This window comes from Actinia tenebrosa, unplaced genomic scaffold, assembly GCF_029948245.1.
Source record: "Actinia tenebrosa isolate PJP-AT-01 unplaced genomic scaffold, QUT_ActTen_1.0 PGA_scaffold1__47_contigs__length_23844297, whole genome shotgun sequence".
Classification (NCBI taxonomy): domain Eukaryota; kingdom Metazoa; phylum Cnidaria; class Anthozoa; order Actiniaria; family Actiniidae; genus Actinia; species Actinia tenebrosa.
Window position 1 is genome coordinate 15,101,301 of NW_028292578.1, and position 20,642 is coordinate 15,121,942.

The window sequence follows — 20,642 nt, forward strand, 5'->3', positions numbered from 1 at the left end:
TTATTCTATATTATATTTTAAAATGAAAAACGAAAAAAGAAGCAAAAGCCTGAGTAGGTATAATGTTTAGGTCACCCATCCAAGTGCTAACGCTCCTCAATCGAGTTTGAATCAGTATCTTCAACGACCAAGTTTTTTCCACTGGACCACAGTTCCTGGTTAATCAGCATAACATTAGCCGTGAAAACAATGCACCAGATAGACTAAACTTTTTGATGCTATTTTTTTCATCATTATCAGACATTTAAGCAATATCGATCCGCGAAAAGAAGAGCTAAGCTTTCCTGTCTTTCCTAACTTGACATATTTTCTTTTTATATTTCTATAAACGTTTTTCGCTTTGTATATACGTAGCTACTTAGCATTGCCCGGTCCCCGTGCGTCAGATGAGGCGGGAAGGGGTGTGGATAGTTCAATTGCAAGTAGTTAGTTGTAAGGCAGTAGTTACTGAAAGTTGTGATCAGCAGTAAATAGTTGTAACGCAGAGGTGCACGAGTACCAGTAATATACTATCTATAATGATATCTTTGCAGAAAAATAAAACTTCATAAAGTACGTGTAGGCAACATTCATGCAGTGCTACATTTAGTGTAATGCATATTTTTATTTTCTTGGGACATATATAGCTTAATTTATTTATTTAAAGAAACAAGGGAAAGAGCGTGCAGGCGTAATCGTCGAATAACATGGTTTGTAGTTAAAATGTACCTCCAGAATAAGCGTACTGAATTTATTTGCCAAATGACACCATAAAATATGAGCGGCTCCGTGTGCGCTCGTGTAAAACATACATATGTGGCCGTATTTACACAAGAATAGTCATAAATTTTACCATGATGCTCTGTTTTTAATTCACTTATTCACGTTTTTCATTGTTCCGTCAATCATGTGGGAGCAGTGACTCTCGCGCATTACCCAGGATGTCTGGCGAAACTAGTCGAACGTCTATCCCACCTTTTGTAACAAACAGTCACGTGCTGATATATGACTTGGATAACGAATCAATTCAGCTCAAGGTCCCTTGGGAAAGGCTCTGCTGGATGGTAAACAAATTTTAAATTGATTCGTATCTTGAAATCGAAAAGTATCTTATGAGAGAAAAAAGTATAGACCTCTTGCATATGACGTCAAAACAGCTCGATCTGGGGGGACAAAACAAAAGATTTCCAATCTATTCCATTCTGCAAATGGTTTATTGTGTGAGGTAAACCCAGTAGAATAGAAATCTTTTATTTTCCCATGTTTAAAATGTTTCCCCATCCAATAAGACTTCTTTTTTTGTATTCACTTCTTCTGCAGTTTCCTTTTCTTCCATATGGGGTACAGAAATAGTACTGTTGTCTGCTGTATCAGTACTCGTCTCTTGTTCTGATAAATCCTGACTTGCATTTATTAAAGAACCCCAAGAATCGTCCCAGAATGCTTTAAGTTCTCCATTCTTATTAGAACAGAAATCTACAAAATCGGCCATTAACTTCCTGACAAATTCTACATCTCCAGTAGCTGCTGATCGCCATCGTTTCGTCAACATGTAGTTATCCATCCAAAAGAACCCCACGCTTCCCTCCGGTGGCGATCCGTCACCAGGACCAAACCCGTAGAGTTCAGGCTTGGCCGAGGTGTCCTGGTCATGTATTCGAGCAAAAGCAGCCCCAGAGGAGTGGACATAGTCAGCAGCCCGACACTGGACAGGTGGCGCAAAGAATGAGTAAATGTTTTGAGATGAGCCATACGGAGAGTCTTTTATGAAGCCAAAACTGTAAATAAATAATTGAGGTCAACTACTGTACTTTTGGGCTGCGTTTGACGTCATATCCGACATACCGAATGACAAAAGAATAGACCGTTTCTCAAGGTTGCGTGCGCATCCAAATATAAGGAACTTGACGGGCCACGATACCAGAACACCAGTATTACCATGCATTGCTATGAAATATTTTTCGATAAGATTTCATAAAAATTGATTATTCTCCTCCTTAAATATGAAACTATCTTCTCAATTTTACTGAATTTGCGTTTTTCAGTTTTGTGGCCCGTCAAGTTGGATGCGCAGGCAACCTTGAGAAAACACTCTATTGGTATTGCCCAACATTGCTGCCAACATTGCGCCAACATGGAAGTCAACATGACAGCCATACCTTGTCTTTTCATAAGGAAAGGAATACGCATCATTAATTAAGAATTTCACTTTCTGATTGATAGAATGCCAGAGTACGTTAAAACAATTTGCGCCGTCACCTAAGTATGCGCACCGCTCAATATGATCCCTTTATAGTAGTAATAAATTGTGCGTTCGGTGTGTGTAATGAAATAGAGAGAATAAGAGAAAAAATTTCATATATGATCCCTTTACACGATCTGACCCGCTTCAATATGGTCCCTTTACACGACCTGACCCGCTTCAATATGGTCCCTTTACACGATGAAAAAAGAACGCCGGCTAGATAGATACTTCCGCCATGCTGGTTGACATCACAAAAGTAAAAAAGCCAAATCTCAAAGTGGCATCTCACTTTTGCCTTGATTTTCGTACTTACTTTTCAAGAATAGCTTCCAGAAATAAGAACTTTCGGGGTCGATACGTCGAAGGCCCAAAACCTAAAAAGCAAAGATAAAAAAGATGTTGGTTTGAACAATAGATTGCACTACACGTAGCCTCGCATTCAAATGCTTGAGAATAAATTTATGCCAATGAAACAAGGGTTTTTATTCTCATGAGGATAAAAATGGCCCCCGTGTGATAAGACTCCATGACGTACAAGAATTATTCGCGTGACGTGCGCCATTCACCCCAAAATTCCAGGTTTTTCGTCGTCCTAAGAAAACAATATACTACTCAAACAACTGTTCTTGCAATGCATTCCAGTTTTTTACCACCATTTGCATTGCTACGCGGCCACCCCAGACAAAAATCGCGACGTGCACTTTGCAATAGACTGCCGTCAATCAAACACGTTGACGTCATTTACACGCGTTTGTGATTCAAAAGGCGCCAAATTTTGTCTATTGTTTACAAGTATTATGAGCCACACTCAACCGGGCCTATCCGGGCCGATCCAAAAGCGTGTATAAATGACGTCAACGTGTTTGATTGACGGCAGTCTATTGCAAAGTGCACGTCGCGATTTTTGTCTGGGGTGGCCGCGTAGTAATGCAAACGGCGGTAACTTTATTATTTTTACCTAGAAATATGTTTTCTTGTCCTTGATCCTGGCACGCACTAAGAAGGACTGGAATGTAGACCGGTAGTCTAAAGGGGTTAAAGCTGAAGCCCAATGGATCAGGAAATGGACTGACAGGGGCTGGAATAAGATGAAAACCACAAGACGTGGCCTTACGAGCCCAGGCTTGAATCTGTGGACAGACAGACAGTTCATTGGCAATGGTCATGGGCTTACCTCTAGCAAAGGCTATTAGTGCATTTAATATGTTTGACTTTATCAGAAAAATTGTAAACTTTTGTCTCAAGCAGTTGACAACAAGTTTGTAAGTGTGTTATGAGAGAGAAAATTAATGTTTTTACAGACTAACTAAGCTAGACATCAGTTTAAAAAAATACTATTGCTTTTCTTATGAAAACAGAATAAAGAACGATCAATTATCTATATAAAAATATCGATATAAGATTTCAGTAAGGCCACCATCGCACACAAGTATAATGGTATGCATTGAATTCATAAGGAAACCTCTTATCTCCTCCCATTAGCATGTGTACTTTTGGTTACGCCCTACACAGTTTTTACACCTTTGCTTAGTCATTCTAGCACTATTCTTTTGAGTCTTATGATATAAATATTCCTCGTAGCCTTTTCTATACATTTACAATATATTCATATATTAACTTTAGTTTAAGCTATGTTTAATCCCATGATTTTCACTCGTATTACTCATCAATAGAATATCGTACTAAGGAATTTGCTCATTCTTTTAGCCAATCATGATTCAACGATAATATCACAGTTGATTAGAGACTGACACCTGTCATAGAATTATTATAAATATATAGCTCATGTGAGAGGTTTAACACACATAAAACAAAGAGAAGAATAACGATCCCGGAGCTCGTACCAAGAGCGGTCGTCCCATAAGAAGTGTCTTTCATCAGCTACTACTAGTCCAATATTCGTATTACTTATTAAAACCCTTCGCGTTCCATTCTCGTTTTTTTTTTTTTTTTTTTTTTTTTTTTCGCTATTCTAATTTCACTGGATAATGGGGTTTTTCCACTGTTCGATTCCCACTCGTATTATTCGATTTATTATTTTTTTTCGATTTTAATTCTTCGTATTATTCCATATTTTTTCCTACTCGATATTGACCCGTATTATTCGATATTCATTTCTATTCGATTTTGACCCGTATTATTCGATATTCATTTCTATTCGATTTTGACCCGTATTATTCGATATTCATTTCTATTCGATTTTGACCCGTATTATTCGATATTTTTCCCTGTTCGAATTTTTTATCTTGGTTTGTACATCGTGTTATAGCCGCCTTAATCGAAGAATTTTCAATGAATTTCGTGGACAAAAGCGCTTTTTGGTTAACTATTTATGATTCATTTACTCGAACAGTATTTTCTGCACGAAGAAGATGGGGAGAACAGGGTTTCAAGAGTCAGAATTACGTTATTCTCTTGAACTTGACAATATAGTCTTATAACCTACATTTATGTATTGATATTAACTGTTTTGGCTTCAAAGTCTACTCACAAAGGAACATGAGCAATATTTCTTTTAATTCTCTATTTGATTTAAGAAGCAAAATAAATAATTTGCTACGCACATTCCAGGGTTTGATCTTTGCCCCTCGAAGCGTTATCTCTTTAATTTTTCATTAAAAAATAACGATTCATTAAAAAATATCGATAAATTATAAAATCTAAAGCAATTACGAGATAGGTTTTAAGGAAATATTAGCCTGTATTTACGCTTTAAATGAAGCATTTTGATGTTAAAGCGAGCCGTGCGAATTTGCATGCTTTTGAAACGTGGTTGCATAACAAGCTAATTACGTATGCCAAAATCCGAAACCTGGAACTGGAATTGGAGTTCCAGATTGAGTTATTCGATGAGTTTGATGAGTATGGCATAAACGCTCTTACATACAGCTTTTAAAACTGACGTTCGAAATTTTGAACTTATTTTTACTTCTCCTTTAGATTCTTAGATACTCTGATACTAGTAAACCGTCCCAACCAGGGTCTGGTTTATCATTACTTCAAGACGTCACGAAATATTTTATCAGTAGTTTTGGAAGATCAACCAACTAAATCCTCCATACATGTTGAAACCAGCTTATTCTACCACATTATTCTACAATATAACAGTGGTCATATAAAGCAGTAATCGACCGTCTATTTTTTATATTTTAAGTTAAGTTTCAACTCACCAAATCACTAACAACTGAGCCTGTCGTTTCAATCCAGTGTACTTCAATCTCGAACGCATGCGTGTTGCAATAGTTACCATGGTAACGTACAACTGCCCATTCAGGACGTTCGCTTTTTCTTTGTGCGTCACAGTTGACGTTGACCGTCTTGTAAGGTGGTCCATTGCCACAATCTGTTATCGTAAAACAATAAGTTTGGATTTATCAACAGAAGGGAATCAAGGGAATTACACGTGGTCTGAAGTGGGAAGACATAACACCCAAGGTAAAGAGGTCTATTTTAGACCACGTGTCAGTCTTTTAAAAACTGCACCCTTTGCAGTATAGATAGACTAGATTTATCAAAACCCACTGCGTTTCCAAACAGCCAGAGAGATTTCTACGGATGAATCCTTATCAGTGCATAAGTAGATACTGTTTTCCAAAACAATTATCCACTGGATAAGATTCGTCGGATTACGCTATCCACCCTTTGAGAAACCGGGCCCTGAAGTTTATCGAAACGGCCAAAAAACGTGTTGTAGGCCTAATACGCCCAAGAGGTCTATTGGGAATAACTTACCATCACTCATTGAGTTTTGAAAAGATCTACCTCGGCTCCTCATGAAAGCGCCCTGACGGAACAAAGGGGAACTTTCAAGATACTCGGGTAACTCTTGATCTGGCACGAGGAATGCTGGGATACTCCTTGAGGGGGGCTTGGGCCGACTAATAGCGACTTCGAACCAGTCTTCTTGGAAGTGTTCTAATGGTAAATCCAGCATGACAGACGACTGGTACATCCTCTGCGATCGTTTTTTATCTGACGTGTCTGTTGAATACAAAAGCGAATGTTTATTTTTGATGATAAAATAACATGAAACGTAGTTAAAATTTCCAGTATTTTGTGATGTCAATCCTTGTTGCTTCTCTGCTTAATTGCTTAGACGTGGGTTATTATCTGGATTACCATTTTATTCATTTCATTGGATCAATACACTACAATCGAGGCATTGCATCATCACGTGCCAGCTCACATGATAGCATGGTCTGCCTGTGGCGAGATGGCACAACAATAAAATCCCTAAAGGCCGATTTAGACGGCACGATTTTCGCCTACAACTATCGTATACAACACGCTCGCGTCTGTTGTGGGCGAGTTGTAGGCTTGATTTACACGCTACGACTCGAGTTGTAGGGTGGCGCGAGCGTGTTGTATACGATAGTCGTAGGCGAAAATCGTACCGTCTAAACCGGCCTTAACGATGATATTATTCCTGCCATCTAACATGGCTGCCGTCACGTGATGGTGCAAAACCTCCATACCGTTCCTTTGTGGCCTCATTAGAATGTTATACCACAGATATTTGGCATTACCTTCTTTTTCATTCCATTTTTCTTTTGCTGTCATGGAGAAGATTGCGAAACCACAGACGAACTTCTGTCTACTGCTTCCTGAGGCGTGCTGGAATATCTTGGCATCAACCATTTTCTTTATTGAAAAACAATTTAAACAATACAAATAAGATTTTAAATAAGATAACAAAATATTTCTCCAACGCGTTTCGTTTGTATTTCACAAACGTCTTCAGGGAATTTACAATAAACTGGTATACAAGCATTGAGCGTATTACCTAAAATTATTGCATTACTTGATTAAAACTGACAATGAAACCGACCTACCAATGTAGGTACGGTTTGAACGTGAAGGGACGGACTACTGTCTGTGATTTAGGCCCTGGCTAAACGAGGAAACATGTTTCCAGAAACATATTTCCCTAAATGTTCCCTAAGGTGGCAAAACTGTCAGGAAACATCGGAAAACAATGTTTCCATGCGTCTTGGAAGCATGAAATGTTTCTGCCGCACAGCAAAAACATTTTTTGCGTCTTGGAAGCAAAATTTGTTGCGCGCAGCAATGTTTCGCATGTGGCTAAACTGGGACACATCGAGGAAACATGCGCGAGGCAAACATGTTTTCTCGTTTAGCCAGAACCTGAGTGGAGAAATGAGAAGTAAAAAGAAAGAAGAACGAGAAAGAGAGAGTGTGCATGCTTGTGAGTGACTGAGAGACTAATTAGTGAGTATTGGAGGGATGCAGTTGGGGAATTTGATGAGAACATAAATCCATTATTGGGGGGTGAGCGAAAAAACAAACTTGTTATCGCTACAATCACCATCGCAAAGTAGTGGAACACTGGAACAGCTCAACGGAGTTAAATTGAACGCATGTGAAGACGCCATTGGCAGCCGCTATACAGAGTTCATTTTTTAAGGCCAGGGTCAGTGAGAAATATGCAGGCACAGAGATAGATCCCAATACTAACCTGTGCTAGTGCAACAGCCTCCTTTCTGTCATCGAGCCCGATGTTATGCATCATCCACCATATTGCTTCAATGCTTAGAAAACATGCCGAACCCAACCCCTTCGTGGGGGGTAGGAATGGAAAACTATTTCTGTGCGAAATAAAAACACCGTTGGTGACAGCGTTAGTTTAAATATATTAACGGTATTAAATATTTATATAATTCATCATATTTATGCCATATTTATGACTTGTGTTTTATTTAAAACATCTTTCAATGTCTCATCACCAGATTAGGCATCACATGTGAGTAGAGTTTGTTAGGACTCTCTGGTCCTTCGTTTAAAATGTTTCTCCGGGTTGGCACCTGCATGTGACAACAGCGGTAAGACAGGAAACGCAGACTATAATATAAATGAACAAAGTTGTTGGATTTTGCTTTGCTTTTCTGTTTTGTTGTTTGTTTGTTTGTTTTTCTTGTTTTTGCTTTTCGTTTTGCCTCGCTGTGTTCAAGCATTGGATGTGATGTACTTACGATTCATCGAGCATGGCTTCTGCGATGGACTCTAGTGGTGAAGTCTTGTTCAGCGTCCCTTCTTGTGCGTCGTCCGCTGACTCATCTGTGGCACTCCCCGCTGTCTCGCTGATAAAAAAAAAGGTTTAAGCTAAGATTTACCTCGAAAACTCGAATAAGAAAACGCAGGGAAGAATGTGAAGTGCGCACACTAAACAAAACGGTATTTTACAAAGAGAAGGCAAAAAAATGAAGAATAGTGGTTAAATAAGAACGATTAAAGAACCTAGTATTTTCTGGCGAGCTTTGACTTTCGGTTGTGTCTTTCTCTGATATCGGAGCAGTGCCTTTTTCGTCTTTCTTCACAGCCGCATCTTGTCCAGGTAATTGTTGCTGTTGTTCTTTCCTGGGCTCTGGCGTTCGAGATCCATTTTTAGGAAGTATTTTTACCTGGATAAAAATAAGAATATCGATATACTAATCCAAACCTGTTTTTGATTATTCCTGAATTTACTTTGATAAATCCTTGTCTTTCTTTCTTTATTTTTTCTTTCTGGGGCGTGGGGTTTGATTGCTGGAGTGAGTAAAGTTTGTTATGGTTTTTCTCCGGGTTTTCTTGTTCTCCTCCGTAAAAATAGCAATAGTCCCCTTCACAGTTCCCTGCGCCATCTTGAAAGGTAGCCGTGCCTTTGCATCGAAGCAAAGGCCTTGCAAAGATAGACCTTTTTTAACACAAAGGATACATATTCACATCTCTCTATCATTGGAAGGTCACGCCGTTATCGCTTCGATGCACAGCCACGGTTACCTTTCAATTTGGCGCAGGGAACTGTGAAGGGGACCATGCGATCTGAGAATGAGCCATGCCAGGAAATGCGTATAAGATTCCGAATAGGGAACCCTGTGTTGTGTAGGTAGAGAGAAGCCTGGAGAGAGATAGAGAGGGAGAGTCGTCGTTGTTTTCGAAGAGGATAGCGTGTTGTTGTTATTTAATAAAACGAAAAATCAATCGTATAGACTTCGTTCAATTAAGACCAGCCACATGATTATTGACAGAGTAGATTTTTCACCATCTTCTACGTTGTCTGATCTAAAACGAAAGGAAGAAAATTTTTTTTAACATACGTTAGGAGAGAGCGGTCTTCTTCTAGCCTTGCTTCTCTTTATCCCATTCAACATTTCAAGGTACTTGAGAATTCCTTCTATGCGAGAGTCTTCTTCATTAGTATTTTTCCTGTCCCCTTTCTTCTCTTCGCAGTTGTATCTTTTGTAGTTGGTGTCGGGGAGCAACAGGAAACGAGCCTTCCAGTATCGGAGGGACTGAAATGGAATAGCCAATTCATTTAAAGGTAAATTTATTTGATTTCTTAAAGATTTTGTTTTTATCACGTTCATGATTTTAGCCCATCCATCTCATATCATAAAATCTCATCCCAGCCTAAGCCATACCATCTCAGTCCCTATCAACTTACCTCACCTCACCTCACCTCACCTCACCTCACCTCACCTCACCTCACCTCACCTCACCTCACCTCACCTCACCTCACCTCACCTCACCTCACCTCACCTCACCTCACCTCACCTCACCTCACCCTCATCCCAAACTAACCTATACTATCTCATTGCCTATCAACTCACCTCGTCCCATGCAATCCCACCCCACCACATTTTATATCAACTAACATCGATCATCCCATCTCATCTCATCATATTTTCTATCATCTTATGTCATCTCATCTCGTTACATCGCATCCCACCCCTTCCGATCTTCAAATTCCAGTTCCAGTCATGTTTACTAAACTTGGTATCCTTCATTAATTCTATTCCATCTTTCACTTGTCGTTCTCGTGTTTTTTTCTTTTCTTGTATTACTATTTACCTCCACCAGTGCGGTAAAGTCTTGGTCACCACTGATGTGCTGGTCAAGGTAGTTCCAGTTGTACTTATCCAGTTCATCGTGTTGGAATTCAGCCTCTTTGTAGTAATACTGTTTGGCATGTCTTGCCCACAGACGATACCTGGTGTCAAACAAGTTGGATTACGATCCTTAACGAGGTATAAATATACCCTGGGCTCCAGAGGCATAAATATGCCCTGGGCTCCAGAGGTATAAATATACCCTGGGCTCCAGAGGTTCTATCTCATCGCTTCTCGTACCTCTGGACCCCAGCGTACTACCAATAGGCCATTTGAAGGAAATAATAACATGACTGTTACTGTATGGCAAAATAAAATCTTTTCTTCCAAGATCATACCTGTACTGGATGGGATTGACCTCACGTCTTACGTGACGAGGTCGGTACCGCGTCACGCTGATTTGTGATCGTTTGGGAATCACACTCAGCCTGTGAATGTTACGCCCAAGACTCAGGAAGCATTCTTCTGACTCAAACTCGTCATTTTGAGCAATGTAATATGATTGGCCTCGCTCTTGATAAGGAGGGTTGGTCAAAATCTGGAAACCCTGTTAAGAAAAAAAACATATAGAATTCATGGTTTCAGTTCAGAAAATAGCGAACCAATGACTGTTGCAGCAGTTCTCCCAGTGGAATACAAATCTTGTCCCATAAGCAACTATACACATTAGACCCCTTGCAGCACTTTGGAATGCAGCTCAATCTGGGGGACGAAACAATAGGTTACAATTCTCAGGAGATTGGAATTCTTTTGTTTTGTCCCCCAGATCGAGCTGCTTTGACGTCACATGCAAGGAGTCTATATAGGATATCTTTTGTATCTTTTTACCTTGGATAATCTTTGAGCTACTAGTTCAAGAATCATTGATTGTGCAGATACTGGGTGTCTACTCGGTTCCATCCTGTTTGTACATAATTATCGAGACAAATGTAAAGAATTTTGGATTAATTTCTGAATATCTTATGTGGCAAGTGTGCTGTTACACCACTGCTATATGATGTTGTGTTTAGGTTTGTTCCTAGACCTGCTCGCAGCGATCTCATTATTATCAAGTTCATCATCGCTAGCATCATCCTCACCACCACCACCATTGTCATCATTGTGTTCATAATTATTATCATAATCAGTATCATCATCATCACCATTATCATCGTCATGTTCATAATAATCATCACTATCAGTATCATCATCACCATCACCATCATTCCTCTCGACCCTTTTTTTCAGGATTACTAGATCTTTGCCTGCTCACAGCATACTCATCATCATTTTCATCATCATAACCATCATTATCATCACCATCATCCCTCCTGGCCCTTACCTTGCAGGATTACTAGTACATCTTTGCCTGCTCATAGCATACTCATCATCATCACCAACACACAGCTCATAGTGAAACTCCAGGTAATCATTACCAAGTGTTTTCATATCCGGGCAGTACTCTGAGGTCAGGGGGAGGCATGCTGGTAGCACTAGGGACTCCCAATCAACACTAGTCTAGAGTATAAGATCGAGTCAGTAAGATACGATATGACCATGGGTGGTATAAGAGAGCACAAATGAAGAAAAAACTGAACTTTTTTAACTTTTACAACATAAAGTATATTTTTGGCAATTAATTAAGGTATAAACCACTAGAGTACTATGTAATATATACAGTATGAGTGGCCGTGTTGTATCAGATATACAACCACGAGGCGTAGCCGAGTGATTGTATATCTCATACAACACGGACACGAATACTGCATGTATATGACTTATCAAACGTCTAGGTTAGTTCCTTTGTGTTTCACTAAAATTTTCAAAATTAAAGTGAATTTGGCCAAGAAAATCCAACTTAAAGTTTATGCAAATGAACACAGTTTTGTATCAGATTTACAACACTCTTCATGGTCATGGTTTCTGTTGTGTTTTCCTTATGAATTATTAATGAGTTTGATAAATAATATTATAAAAGGATAGCAATCCTCAAGGTAAGGAAATTCTTTTGTTTTGATCCAATATTTTTGCACAGGGTACAGAGGATAGCGCGTCAGCCCTCGCCTCTCACCACCTCAATTCTTTTGGATCGAGTAAAACAAATATGCCGGTTTCATGGATGTGGTTTCATGGATGTGCTGTCCTGTCTGTGCTCTCGTGTTGTTCCCCTTCTTCACACAGCAACACATATTTAAGTGCTGACGTACCCTCAGTCTGTTCTGATTAAATACTTCGCATGGTCAAAGGACTTTACAAACCGTTATAGTTGCTGTCCAATCATGTTCCACTTTCTTCGATGAATGATGAAAGAAGCTTGTGCGAACCGGTGCACGAGGTCTACGTAACGATGACCCACGATCCGGCGTCAAAGGAGTTTCCAATGAACCCTTTTTCTGCACCTCTTGAAGTACTGGCGGTTCATTAAGAGAATCAAGAAAAGATCTCTCCCCGCTCTCGGTGGACAGGCTGATTCTAGCCACTTCGGCATCATCGGGATCTTCTACTTCGTATACTTCGTCTTCTTCCTCGAACTCATCGCTGTCCTGTGACTGGATAGTAATGATTCGTTTGCGGGCATCAGCTACACCTAAGGTAGCTTCTTTGGCAGCTTTTGGCTTAATCAAGTAGAAACAAAATGAAAATGAATAACAATGGAAAATCTGTTTAAGAAACTAAATCGTTTCAGGTAAAAGCGAAATTGCACAGGGTGTCTACTGTAAATCATGATCAGATGCGCGCAACGCCCCTTTCAGTGGTGATACGACGACGAGTACGAGATTGAGTACAAGTACGAGTTTCAAAATTTGTCCTGTGCACGTGGTTAACACTGAATCGTAGTAGGTTTCCAATTTTTTACAATCTAAAGTTTCAACCTACGTACTCGATCACTACTACAAAAAGATAGTGCTTCTCTTTAAAAGTTAAAAACTCGTACTTGTACTCGTTCTCGTACTCTTCGTCGGATCTAAAGATCTTGTGCCCAGAGCCCTTATGCGAGGAGTCAGCGGTAAAAAGTTAATATAACTAACCTTCTGTGGTGTGTCATCGTCTTTCTTCTCATTCTGCTTCTCGAAGTGTCTGTGGATACTTTCCCCGTCTGGCCCAATGGGAAAACAATGCGCCCAGCGATGTCGATTACAGGTCCATCTGAAATACAAGGATATATTAGCTAATGGGGTCTTTTAGGGGAAAAAAATCTTTTAATATAAATTTCTGCTATTAAAATGAGACTAGTAATACGTTGATTTTAATGAAAAACTCTCGTCTTTATGATAGATGATGTCCATGATGAAGATGATGACGACGACGATGATGCTAATGAGAGCTGATAATAATAATAATCATCATAACATTCGTTTGCTGGACTGGCTAGAAACGTCATGTATGTTCCATCGTTGTGTTTGTCAGCAAAAAAAAATTTGGTAATCACATTTCTATAACTACATGATGTACTACTAAATGACCTTAACACCAAGTCGATCATTCAACTCTTTTCATTCATTTACATATCGATTAACAACTGACACGTGACTGTCACGTGTCGTGTCATTACCTGCAAGGAATATCGAGTGGTTTGAAGGGATTGAACAAAGTGCGTCGAGGATCATGGGTAACGCGGGAAAGAAAGCGCGGGAAATGTCTTGGCGCGCCTGCGCTACCAACGACGACTTGATCCATTTCAATTCGGAATTCATCGTCATCATTCTGATGGCCAGGGGAGTAACCTGAAATTCAAAATCATGAACTCTCAATATTTTATCGAGCCTGAACTGATCTAAGTCAGAGCACGCAGTCACAGATCAATCGACTTAGAGTTTAACTTGTCTTGGGTTTTGCTAGCCTCCTACACAGACGTTCTTAGGGTCTGTCACACAACGTAGGACGCTAGGGTTTAATTATCATTTGATAACTGTGCATGAGTTTGTAAATCTAAAATATCATAAAAATCTGTCAGATCGACCAACAAATTCATTATCTTTTCATTGTTTCTACGTAATCGCTCATAATGAAATGCCAAGAATATTTTCTAAATTGAAAAGCGTGGCAAATATCAACAAGGGAAGGAGTCGGCGTTTGGTCAACTGCGTTTTAAGCCACTGAAAAACCCGTCGGTGAAGCTGGTGTGAAGCAGACAAGAAAAGTCTTCTGAAATTTCCTCCAGCAAATGCCATTGATATAAAGACAGAAGAAAGGAGAAAATGAAGAGCAGCTTGATGTACCCTCATTCGTTCTCAAGCGCGCCTGTGCACGCTGATTTGGATCAGAACGAACATAACAAAACAAAAAATGGGTCATTTCTAGACTAGACGTACCCTTTGATAGTTGCGCGTATATCGTGTGATCCATGGACGCTGAGATGCGATATTTTGTGATATCTGTTTGTGAGTGTCTTGCAGGCTGCAAGAGAACGCAGTCAGTCAGAATATCAAATCAAATAATGAGATCATAATTTTTTTTTCATTCGGCCGGTTTACCAGTTTAGGCTCGCTAATGAACAGTTTATGTCAAAATCCTCCAGGCGGATGTAAATATGGGTGCGGCTAAATTACAGATCGTATAGGGATTTATCGTGTTAGAATAAACGGAGCGAAACCAGAGAACCCGGGGAAAAATCCTTGAATAAAGGGAAAGACAAAACCAGCTTTACTCACATGTGATACTAAGTCTGGGAATCAAACCCGAGACCCCAGAGGTGAGAGGTGAGTGCACTATTGCTAAATCCTCTTCCATTCCTTTTTATTATTACTGTATTCTCAGTATTCTCAGACCTCAGAGGTGAGAGAAGGGTGCACTACTGCTAAATCATCTTCCATTCCTTTTATTAATACTGTATTCTCAGTATTCTCAGACCTCAGAGGTGAGAGGAGAGTGCACTATTGCTAAATCATCTTCCACTCCTTTTATTAATACTGTATTCTCAGTATTCTCTTACCTCAGAGGTGAGAGGAGAGTGCACTATTGCTAAATCATCTTCCACTCCTTTTATTAATACTGACTATTCTTGCTAATCACTATGGACCCCTATGGATACCAGCTATGCTGAATGGGCCACCCTGTCGAAATAAAGTTATCAATCAATCAATCACTCACCGACCTCGAAGATGATGGTATGGATATAGCACCATTGACCGAGTCACGTGGGGAATATTCTCGAATCACATTACCATCGTCACGTGACTTGTTCAATTTCTCGAGGTCCGACGAGCTGTTGGGTCGAGAAAACGAAGGAGCAGAACGTGAGGATTTACCGCGATCGACGTTCTTTGCTTTTTGTTTAGCCGAGGTTGCCGCGCGGAATACATTGGCATCGTATTCTTTGTAGTTTATGAAATCTGGGATTTGATTGGCAAGTTGGTCTTTGGCGTTCATTGGAAGGAAATTTTTGTGCAGACCTATGAGGAAAATCAAAATATCTTAATTAACAAATTAATAGTTAGATTCAATTCCTATCTACTCTATAGTCCAGACGCTTGTCTTTTCTCCTCCTTATCCCTCGACGTACATGCACTCAATTCCACCGTAAGCCCGAGCACAGATCGAGCGATTTTCGAGTCAGTGAAACATACCGCATTGATTTGCAGCACAAATACGACATGCTCTAACCCTGAAATGGTTCCCCATTGTTTACAGTAATTTATCCAGCTACATCCAGGCGTAGTTAACCCTACGGTAAGATACGACACGGCTACAGTACGGCTACGAATTTGCGTATTGTTTTCTATTCATATTAAAACTGCCTTTTTAAACAACTTGTTACCTTTCATGTATGGATTTTCCTCTGGTTTCACGTTAAAGTAGTTCAACACAACATCCGGTATCTTGACGCGAGGTCGAAAGGAATCATGTTTGTTCTTGGCCTTGTGTGATGTATAGAAGCTATGGTTCATCCAGTGTGGGATGTTATAGTCATCACCGATGTTGACCCTACAATCGCCATCTTTATTATAAAACTTCAACAGAGGTACTGAATGCAATGGCTGTTCTGCCATGCAAACCAAATCTACAGCCACACCTGAAACATTTTGAAACGATAGAGGTTTTGCACCATCACGTGCCAGCAACATAATCCAGCTTGGACTGCCTGTGGTTAGATGGCAGAACAATAAAATCCCTTTGCTCTTGGGATTTGAATTCTTTCTCATGTAAAACGATTGTATTGTTCCTGCCATCTAACATGGCTGCCGTCACGTGATGGTGCAAAACCTCTCCATGTTTTCCCATTCCAGACCACGTGTTATTTGCTAGAGTATTATTTCTTTGTTCAACGGTTGTACATGAGAAGACACATGAATAGACCCCTTGCATGTGACGTCAAAGCGGCTCAATTTGGAGGACAAAAAAATTTCAATATCCTGAGAATTGAAAACCTATCTTTTTGCCCTCCAAATTGAGCTGCATTCCCATGTGCTTGCAAGGAGTTTATATAGATACGACTGAAACAAAGAATCTCATTCTCAAGGGAATAACACGAGGTCTGTAATGAAAAAAAAAATTGCGCCCAAGGAAGTAGGAATGGAAGGAAGTAAAATGAAGTAAAACAGAGTAAAACAAAAGCCCTTACCACTATCAACCATACGTTGTTTGGTAATGCTATTCAGTGAGCGGTCCACTTCAAAGACACCCGGTCCTGGAGTCACCATAACAATAGTTTGACCTGTGCGGTCAAAACTACGATCCAAGTGATTCTTCTCAAAAACTAAATGAAAAAATAAAAAAGCTGTAATCACACTGTTAAGGGAACATTCATTTTGTACAGGCAGGGGGGGGGGGGGTGGTATTTATGGGGGCACGTAAATAATATGGCATTTGAGGGGGACCACCCAAAAAATAATTAGCTAAATAGAAAATTTATTTTTTTAATAGGGGACAACGTGTTGGGAAGGAGTCATGCCTCTATTTACTTAAAAGTCACAAAATCCCATTAGCCCCCCCCCCCCCCCCATAAAAAATTAACAGTCCCTAATAGAATGTTTGCATAAGCTACAGTGTATATATGAACTTCATTCAGCATCATTCACATCACATAACAGCTGCACATGTTACTTGAGCAACCAGTGAAGTTACAGACACAAATCAAAATATATTTCTTCATCACTGCTTGCAAAAAATTAAGCTTTATGTTCATTGCCTGCATAAATTATTTCCACAAAGATTATACAAATGAACTATGAAAGCAGTTTGCGCTGCTCAATGGTGACATCAATATCATTGTCTTAAAGAGCTTTTATCATTTCAATGTCCAATGCATGTTAAAAAAACACTTCTAGGTCCAAAACAGATCGATTGGTCATGGAAGACATGTTTTGGAGGACTTACTATTCATCGTTAGGTTGATCGATTCCAGGAAGTTCCCTTCAAAAGCTGTAGAGTTATTTCCTGTAGGCATTCCAGGAATATCTTGGCAGCAGTTGATGTACTTAGGATACTGATTGAAGTGGTATTTGAGTGTGACCAGAACTGGTAGCCAGTCGTCTCTTCTCTCCTCTTGAACAAGCACCTGATAGAAGTCTTCGTAGAATCGGCCGTAAGGATCTTGTAGAATGCTTCCTCGCTTCTCAAGTGGAAAGGAATCTAAGTATTGAAAAAAACAGTCACTTCACACAAGATGTCACTATTATGGTATTGACTTCAAGAATGAAGTTTAGTGTAAAGAAAAAATATAAAAAATATAATAAAAAATATTAGCCCAAAATTGCAGTACTCAATAGGGCTATTAAGTTAGTGAATTTCATTATGGCAGTCAAAAAATATTTTTTGCAAGTAATAATTAGTTTGTCTAACACCAAGTTTAATCCGTCCATCCATGATGTGAATTATCTTCACAATGATCTATTATTATCATCATATCTTGTAGCACCATAAGTGGCATAAAATGGCCTTACCTATAGATTTGCAGTCATAAAATGTCCTGGAGAAAAGCACGATTGTGACTTCATGGTTAGATTTCAGGTCTTTCCATTTGGTAAACAATTCATGCAGAAATCCATTGATGACTTTTTCAAAATACAAGTCACCATTCAGTTCAAAGTCCCACATCTCTTGGCTCATTTGAATGAAGAGAAAGATCTCAGCTGTCAGTGAACGAAACACGACCTGTTTAAAAGGCCAAAATAAATGTCTTAAACAAAAAGACATATGCAAAACCTTCAACTATCTACCTCCTCATAACCAATGTTCAGTATTTAGGAATTTTGAGGGGGATCGAGGATGGATCAAAAAAATATTAGACTTTGCAATGAGTGGGGGAGGCTATCCACAACTTTAAAAACTCAAATACAACCCACATTGCCAATCTCTCAAGACAAAAAATCATTAATGAAGAAATAGAAAACGTGCGCACGTGCTGTGTGCAGTTATAAAGCACGCAGGGGTTGGCAGATCACAAGAGAAGTGTTAGAAGAAGCACGATGCCTAGCGGAGCAAGCAAGTTTTTTATTTCTTTTATAAAATACAAATTACAGGAATGACGAAATTAAAAGTGCGCGCGCGTGCTGTGTGCTCTCATAAAGCACGTGCATCCAACCAATCAGAACGTGAGATTCATAACAGTTATTTTATAATGGTTAAAAATCACTACTTGTGTATGACAACTAAACATAACCTGCCAATTATAGAAAAAAAGTAATCCTATTTTCTGGTAAAGCCCAAGAGGACACAAGGTTAGCCAGGCCCCATTTGAAGTGTCCCCTCATCCACACTCCTACACATACTATATTCAATATTATGTAGTGTTTAAAAAACGAGTAGGAGTGTTTTATCAGGTATAAAAGCATGAGGCGTAGCCGAGTACTTTTATACCTGATAAAACACGATCTACGAGTTTTTTGAACTGCTTAAAACACTTATGAACAATTTATAAGATTTTGGTTCAACTGGAGCCACCATACACGTCACTAACATGGATTTTTATACTTCGATAGAGATTTGACGTCACGGGCATGCGCAACCAGAGTGAATAGCTCTATGTCTTCATCTAAACTTGGATGCATACTTCATCCCTGATGAAGTCATCCTCATAGTATTCGAGTGGTCTTTATATAAAGATCACGTGTCTTTATATAAAATCACTTGAATACTAATGAAGAGGACTTTATCGGGTATAAAGGTTCATGCACGTGACGTGTATGGTGGCTCCAATTAAACCATAAGCTTATGAATTATTAATGAGTGTTTTAAATACATTTTAAACACTCACTAATAATTCATAAGCTTATGGTCCAATTGGAGCCACCATACATGTCACGTGCATGAACCTTTATACCCACTATTACTATTACCAACCTTTGTATCCTTGGATATCACTCCACATGTTTTCTGCTTTCCTTTTTTCCATAGTTCATTGATTTGTCCTCGGATTCCAGAGAAAGAGACTTTCTTGGAGACATAGACACACTTGTCGACCAGTGCCTTGGCTAGTCTCCACATATCATTCCTACTTAGGTATTGTTCCTTAACCAGGACGTCAACTAAGTCTACACTAACTTCATCAGGATCCACCTATAAAACAGGCGTAGACCAATAGATATAGGTTAATTCTAGACAGTTAACACATATTGCTTTACTGTGATCCCAAAATATCTGTTTACATGTAGATAAAATGTTATTTACAGTCTACCTCATTATGCTGTCATTATACTCCCATTTAAAGTTTGTCTTTGCTCATAGTCTTAGCCTTGATTGTTAGTCTTAGCCTTGATTGTGGACAAATGTGTTCTTTTCTTTCATTAAGGTCCATTGTATTTTAAGGAATATATATGCACTATGGAACAATTTGTATTGAGTAAAATGCCACAGGTTTTGGTTGAAACGCACAACCGAGACAAAGACTGAACAAAGAGAACTCAAAACTTGATTCTCTGTATTTTGACTCTTTGATTACAAATGATGATAATTATGATAATATTAAATATTCTTGGGGTGCATGTCATGTTATAGCTGCCTTGTTAATTGACGATAACAAAGCATGCCTCATTAGCTTCTCTTGTTAGATCAACCAACATGGTGGCTGTTTCATTGTTTTTTTATACATATCTCAAGGGATTTTGAGTCACGTGATTGCACTCCAAAGATCAATTAGCTAAAGTAGCTCTTCCAGCAAAATTTAACACAATATATACCTTTTTCACGTTAACATTTGAATAAGTACGCAGCTGAAACAAGTTGGCAACAGACTGCTCAATACTGACAGTATCTTTCTGTTGGAAATCACTAATAGAGTTAATCTGTAGCAAGAGTCTTGCGGACCCTTGATCTTCAGGATGGAAGATCTCCAACACATCGCCGACTCTTCCATCAGGGAATTCCTTAGGATTAATTATCAAATCGTCCTCACTGAATGTATGTTGGTGAACCCAAAGCTTGAAAAGCTTCATTCTGATAGTCAAAAAGCTGTAAGATCCATTTGGTTTCTTAAAAATGTAAGATAAAAGTCAACTTCTTTGAACATTTCCTTCGCACTTTCAAGTCTTCGTTGGAAACTGCTGGATACTTGTTATGTTACTGCGGTCGCATAATAGTACCAGTCGAACGCGCGGTTTATTGCGAAGAACGCC

General features: G+C 39.2%; 1 protein-coding gene across 1 annotated transcript; it reads right to left on the reverse strand.

Moving 5' to 3' along the window:
• Positions 1-716: 716 nt before the first annotated feature.
• On the reverse strand, positions 717-20,554 carry LOC116293584 (GATOR1 complex protein DEPDC5). Its single transcript, XM_031701029.2, has 25 exons — positions 20,208-20,554; positions 19,372-19,587; positions 17,973-18,183; positions 17,407-17,661; positions 16,652-16,786; positions 15,848-16,102; positions 15,181-15,482; positions 14,403-14,487; positions 13,643-13,814; positions 13,119-13,236; positions 12,348-12,704; positions 11,432-11,607; positions 10,939-11,011; positions 10,449-10,657; positions 10,073-10,211; positions 9,319-9,513; positions 8,480-8,643; positions 8,215-8,322; positions 7,701-7,830; positions 6,751-6,865; positions 5,957-6,205; positions 5,395-5,567; positions 3,183-3,354; positions 2,538-2,598; positions 717-1,757 (listed from the first exon to the last, which is right to left on the reverse strand). Exons 1-25 carry the CDS (start codon positions 20,460-20,462, stop codon positions 1,244-1,246), a joined length of 4,839 nt encoding a protein of 1,612 aa, XP_031556889.2. The 5' UTR covers positions 20,463-20,554; the 3' UTR covers positions 717-1,243.
• Positions 20,555-20,642: the final 88 nt, after the last annotated feature.